This window comes from Gambusia affinis, linkage group LG09 (genome assembly GCF_019740435.1).
Source record: "Gambusia affinis linkage group LG09, SWU_Gaff_1.0, whole genome shotgun sequence".
NCBI classification, from domain to species: Eukaryota; Metazoa; Chordata; class Actinopteri; order Cyprinodontiformes; family Poeciliidae; genus Gambusia; species Gambusia affinis.
The window spans coordinates 2,772,088-2,778,746 of NC_057876.1; the positions used below are offsets into that span (position 1 = coordinate 2,772,088).

At 47.4% G+C, this 6,659-nt stretch overlaps 1 protein-coding gene across 1 annotated transcript; it reads right to left on the reverse strand.

Annotated features, from left to right (window-relative positions):
* Window positions 1-366: 366 nt before the first annotated feature.
* slitrk2 (SLIT and NTRK-like family, member 2) lies at window positions 367-4,719 on the reverse strand. The gene has a single exon (XM_044127659.1). It carries the CDS (start codon window positions 3,957-3,959, stop codon window positions 1,281-1,283), a length of 2,679 nt encoding a protein of 892 aa, XP_043983594.1. The 5' UTR covers window positions 3,960-4,719; the 3' UTR covers window positions 367-1,280.
* Between the last annotated feature and the right edge of the window lie 1,940 nt (window positions 4,720-6,659).

The following is a 6,659-nucleotide window of genomic DNA, read 5'->3' on the forward strand; positions in this document are numbered from 1 at the left end:
ACACTCAAACCTACCGGCAAGTTTCCTTCACACCTTAACATTATTTTAACAGCTGTAAACAACATCAGGTTGTTTTCATTTTTTTTGTGCACTGATAAGATTATTAGCTACCTTTCTGAATATTCTAAATATTCTCCTATTCCTCATAATTCTTATGAATACCATAAAAGATGTGAGGTTATAGCAGCCCATGCCTGGTCCTTTAATGAAAGGAGGAAAAAAGCATCAATTAGAAGACAACCACACCGCCTTTCATTAGAGATGAAAGGAGCAGGAGCGATAACACACACCCACACACAGAGCGCAACATCCACTACCAACCGTGCACATTCAGACAAAAAAAAAAAAAGACCTGGAAGCTCGGGGTCTTGACAAAGTGCTTCAGTGAAAATTTAATGGCGCAATCTTGCCGCACTGTATTGCTCCTCTACAGCATACAATGTTCTCTGTCAGCGGTACATTTCCAAAGACACTTCATAATCAAAGCAAAAATAACCTCCCTCCACCCTCCCCACTCAGCAAGAACCAATCAGATCTCCTCTCACACCCCTCCTCAGTTCCTTTGGAAGTCTTTTTTTCCCCCCCTCTTTCATTTTTGTTTTAAACGGACAAATAAATCTGCTATTATACATAAAGGTTTGATTCATTAAAATACACCACTTTCAAAAAAACAAACAAAAAAAACAGAAGAGGAACATTTTCATTTTGCAGAGAGCATTGTTGACAAAATTGATGAGTGCAAAGGCACTTTCTGGATAATAGTAAGATTTGCCGCTTGTTGGGTTTTCAAGAAAGCTTTTTCCTTGCCATCTGAACGCTCACCATTCATCTGCGCAGACTACATATGTACAGGAATGTCAATCTGTAGCGTCCCTCCTGCAAACGTTAAGGACTTGGCTATGCCCTCTCTCTCTAGCAAATCACCAAAAACAAACGGCTGTAATTGTACACAGTTCTGTTCTTTCCATACCTGTCGTTATCCAAGTCTTTTGGAATATTTCTCTTTTTATAAGAAATAAAATGAAATAATTTATACTTTTTCAGAAGGAAAAATAGAACTGCATAATAATATACTTCTTATATTCCTTTTATACATTTTGAAAAGAAAAAAATAAGGAGAAAAAAAGCAAGAGAAAAGAGACGACAAAGAGCGCCAGTTCACCTCCCGTCCTTCATGTTGGGATTGAACACCAATAGATAAGGTAGATATATAGAGAGGGCTATTAATGACAGTAACCATGTGATTATGATGGGTGCTGGAGGAGAACGCTGCCGCTATCTTACAGTTGGCTCATGGCGGTCTGTTTCTCCAGAACCTCCAGGTAGTCCGGTTCCGTTTTTAGCTTCCCGGGGAGCAGCAGCGAAGGGTGCTCATAGTTTTTGGAGACGTGCTCCGGCCCGAAGTATTTCCTCGGAGTGCCGTACAGCACGGCTTTGTTCAACCTGTCCGGGTTGGTCAGGTGGCGCCGGGCCGCCGCTGCCTCGTAGGGCGGCACGATGCAGGGTCTTTTAGGCAGCGTGCAAAAGTTGTAGCTGAAGGGAGGGGCGCCTGCTGCCGTCGGGAGATCCTTGTTGGGCCTCTCCCCGATGTTTTGGTAGAGCATCTCTGGAGGCTCCGGGCTGCTCAGACCACATGTTGGTGATTTATCCATAAAATCCACCGTGCTGATGGTGTAGGTTCCTGGGCTGCGGGTCAAGATGTCGTCCTTCTTAGCGTCCCGTGGCCCGAAGCTGAGCTCCTTCAGGTTTCGATAGTAAGCCACCTGCTCGCCATCCTTCTGCATGTAAATGGGGTTTTGGCACATGGAGCCCACAGGCGGGGGGATGTAGTTGTAAACGTGGCTCTCGGAGCTCTTGTCGTGCGTGGGCTCCGGGGTGTAGGAGCCGTATTGCACTTGGAAAGAGTTAAGGTCTAGATTGTTGGCGCCTGTGGGGACGTGCTCCACCCCTTTGCGTCGCTTCAGAACAAAAACAAAAAGGCCTGCCCCGAAGCAGACTGATAAGATGAAGACCACGAGGAGGCCTAGGATCAGGACCGAGAGGGGCACCTCGGGGTGCAGCTCCGGTGTTTGGAGGTGGGAATCCGTTGGGCTCACCAAGCTGGACGAAGGGGAAGGAGAGGGGGACGGAGAGGTGGTGGGTTCGGTGCTGGGACTAATCACCGTCGGGGCTTTTGTAGGAGGGGGCAGCTGAGGCGGGGGAGGCTCACTGGGCTCAGGGCAGATAGCCTCGTTGCGGAGCGAGCGAAGCAGCCGACCAGCATGCTTTGAGGGCGAATCGCAGGTGATTTCGTTGACCACCACACTGGTACTGGACAGCTCCATCCAGTTCTTCAACGCCACAATGTTGCAGGTGCAGTCCCAGGGGTTCTCCTGCAGATCAATCTGGATGAATGCCGACAGCTGGTCCAGAACGCCTTGAACAGGGAGGTAGGAGAAATGATTGTTCCTCAGGTTGAGCCGGGTCAGCATGGTGCCTCCAAAAACATTGTCAGGGAGCGATCTCAGCAGATTGTTGTTGAGAAAAAGCAGCTGAAGGTTGTGCAGAGAGTTGAATGTCTGTGGTAGAATCTCTTTTATGATGTTGTATTCCAGATACAGGTACTGCAGAGACTGCAGACCAGCAAACAGGGACTGAGAGAGTGACTCAATGTAATTCCCATTAAGGTAGAGGCGCCTGAGATTCGTCAGGTTCTCAAACGCGCCTTCCTGAATCACTGCAATCCTGTTATTCCCCAAATGGAGCAGCTCCAGGGAGCTGTACTCCGTCAGATCCGTCCTGTAGATCATCTGCAGGTAATTTCCTGTTAGGTGGAGCTTCCTGGGGTATGTGGGTTTGGGGTTCAGTTCACTGATGTTCTGCAGCTTCCGTTCTTGACAGTTGATGTTCAGGCCGCTGTCTGGGTTTTGCGACGTGCAAACACACACGCTGGGACACAGCATGGGGACAGGAGAGCGAGTTTGGTACACCATTATGGGTCCAAAGACATGCTTGTCTTTGGAGAGGCGAGGAGTGGGCCTGTAGCGCATCTTTGGGGGCCGGGAGGCTTTCGGGGAGCGAGTGGGGGTGACTACGCCTGCATGGTAGGTCGGGTGTGGGGCCCCTTGGAAATGAGAGTCCGAGGCGGACTGAGCGCGTTCCCCAGCATTCCTGCGCGGACACAAGTCCTGCTTTATTAGCTGAGTGATGTCCTTCCCATGCAGCCGGAATGGCGTCTCGCACACAATGTCCCCCACGAAGACGGAGATGGTGTCCAGCCAAGACTTGAGGGGGATTAGGTCGCAGGTGCAGTTCCATGGGTTCTCCTCCAGCTGGATCTCCATGATGCCGCCGATGTGCTCCAGCACACCGGCAAACGGCAGCATCTTCAGCCGATTGCCACGTAAATCCAGATGGGTGAGCAGCACAAAACGGAAGATGTTGGGAGGCAGAGACAACAGCAAGTTGTCGTTGAGGATCAACACTTTGAGCTTGTTCAGCTTGCTGAAAGCGCCAGGCTCTATAGTGCTGATGTAATTATAGTCTGCCTGTAAATATTCCAAACTCTCCAGTCCTGCAAACGTGTCCTCTTTAATCACCTCCAGGTTGTTGTTGTTCAGGTGGAGCCGCTTGAGAAAGCGGAGAGCGTTGAAAGCCCCCGTTTGAATCTCCTGTAAGCCATTATTTCCCAGATGTAGAGAAGTCACATTGCCATAACTGACAAACTCATTGGCATTGAGCCTCGACAGGAAGTTTGCGTTCAGAAAGAGCTGCGAGACTTTATTCGGGGGCGCCTGCAACTGGCTGACAGTGGTAAATCCCTTATTCTCACAGTTGATGTTCAGAACGTTCTCCCGCTCCTCGCAGTCGCAGCGCGTCTTGCAGATGTCTTTGAGGGCTGAAGTTTTGCGGCTTTGCGTTTCGGACGGTGTCAGGCTGGTGACGGTGAGGACGCTCAGGAACAGGACGCCGCTCAGCATGTTTACAGCCAAAAATATGGATCCAGTGTTGAACTTCGCAGCCTGACCATCGGGCGCAAAAACGGGGGGAGGGAGCGAATTCCCACAAGACGGGAGAGGGGAGGAAAAAGGAGGCAGGAGCGCTCATACACACACAGACACACGCACACACGTTCACGCACACGGGAAAAAAGGCGCACCGGCGATATTTGGTGTCAAAACGGGGACCATGACGCACTGGGATGGCGCAAACCTTCAGTTAGAACTCCAAATAAAATAGAGTATGTAGGAGAGAGGGGGGTAAAAAAAAGAAAGAAAAGGGGGAATCAGTCCTGGGGGTTGAAAAGAAAGAAAAGGTGAAAATGAAGAGAATCCTTCATAGCTGGTGGAGCTGGCACATTTTCAGCAGCTCACTGCAGCCCTCCTTCCTCCGTCTCATTCTGGGAGAGCCTCCCACTCTGCCGCTCCACCAACACAACCCCGGTGCCTCATTTCAGTCCAGACATAAACAAATGGAGAAGAAGAAAAAAATTCACTTTTTTAAAAAAATAGATTCCAATGGAATGCGCAAAAGCGCGCGAGCTACACGGCTCTTTTTACTTCTCCCAGAGTACCGGAGCCGGGTGATGAAAAAGTCATGGGGAGAGGAGAGGAAAAAACACCGGAGACACCGCGAGGAAGCAGAGAAACTACAGCGCGTGCCCCCCCTCTCACCAGTCCTTCCTCCTCCTCCTCCGCTTCGTTCACTGAGAGGAGCACCGAGTGTCTGCTGCTGCTGCTGCCGCGGCGCGAGAGTCCGAGTGTGTGCGCGCGCGTGAAAAGGAGCGAGCGAGCGAGAGAGAGAAACAGAGAGAGAGAGAGAGTGAGAGAGAGGGGGGAGCTCAGGGGCCCCTTACGTCACCGACACTGTCAACAGGAACATGCACGCGCCGACACACGTGTACGTAGACTCTCTGGGGAGAAATCGTCACCCTGAGAATCGGCGCGCGGACGGTTGTTCTTCCGGACTTCCTAAGTTTCCGGAAATACTTTTTAATTTACTTTTTTATTTTTTAATGAGGAAAAAAAGACGATTTTCCTTAGGTTGAAAATGAAACTTTTAAAGTTTCAACAGTAGGATAAAGTGATGGAGTTGGCTGATGAAGAGTTAAACACATCTTCTATGTGCCGCTCAGATACACACAGCTTCTATCATCATTATTATTTTCCATATGACACCACTAGGCGGCAGAAAAGGCTGACGTGTCTCATATTTTGTCTCCCTGCCTCTGTTTCTCCTGGTTTTTTGTTTCCAGTCGTTATCTCTCCCTCTCACATTCGCAGCCCCTCCTCGTGTCAGCTTATTGACATGCCATTATCATCAGAAGAATGAGAGTCATACATCGAGCTGGGAAAAGAGCACTTCTGTCCTGCTCAAGGCCTCCGCCAGAGGCGAGCAGATCCAACGCGTCTCTAATTAAACGAGAAGAAAGGCAGATTGTTTGTGATACATGCTCCTTTGTTTCTGCACACGTACCCAGCAAGCGTTTCATAAGAAGCAGTGAAACGGAACGGAATACTATAATTCCTATAATAAACTATTATGACGGGTTTTTTTAAGTTTCTAAACCTTTGTCAGTTTTTGTTCATCTTATTAACCAGTCAGGATTTTCCCTCTTTGCTGAATGAATGAAATGTTTGATACTATGTTCTGCTGCCGTGGGTTATTGGTATCTCAAATATGCTACACAACCTTTTCTGTACTGACCTTCAATCCACTGTCAAAAAATAAATAAATAAATAAATAAATAATAATAATAATAATAATAATAATAATAATAATAATAATAATAATAATAATAATAATAAATCATGTGACAGCCACACATTTAAGGGTTAGGTTATTAGGATTGCATGTTACAGATTAACATAATCTAATGCATAATTGTGGAGTGGAAGCAACATTTTCAAAATGTCTGCTCAAAAAGTTGCAATTGTATTGAGTATGTTTCCTCTGATGCCTTCAAATATAATCCAGTCAAATAATTCGTCTGAGCAGACACAAAGACTACGACATACTCAGGCATACTGTACGTACTCTATGAAATGTCATAGTTTAGCATTATAGTTCTCAAGACAATTTCATTTGTTTCCCACAACATGAATGAATACTAGAAAGTTTGCCCTCTGAGCTAGCTGGACGCCTCGCCCTGATTCGTCAGTGCTGCATCGGGAATGGCAGTGTGCTACACATCACTGAGAGTGGTTGAACTGACTCTCAACATCACGAGTTTGGTGCTGCACACAACACACTTCCATGTGGCCCTTGTTTCCCAGAGCAGTTTACTGTGTGTAAAGTATACAGTTGTAAAAAATGTGCGTTAGTGTGGAAGTCTGCTTTGAGGATTGCAATGATTGAGTCCATGTGAGTTCATGTGGATAGCCTGTGAGGTGAACTGTTTCTACAGCTGGTCCTGTTCTAAAACATCTCCCAGAACTCTGATCATGTTATCACCTGAACATGAAGGTAGGACTCCAGACCTGCCTCAGGTTCCTGGTCTGTGTGGGCATGGCCAACCTGCTGCAGTCTTCTTCTTCTTCTTCTTTTCTATTATGGCAGGTCGCAATCAACTTTAAGGTGCATACCGCCACCTACTGTACACGAGTGTGTAGCAACAGTATTCTACATCAGTCATATTCTATTTTTTAATTTTGCGTTTTGAAGAAAAATAAATAACGCTT

Coding starts and splice junctions, on each gene's coding strand:
- slitrk2 (XM_044127659.1), bottom strand. CDS start 3,959: ATGCTGAGCGGCGTCCTGTTCCTGAGCGTCCTCACCGTCACCAGCCTG.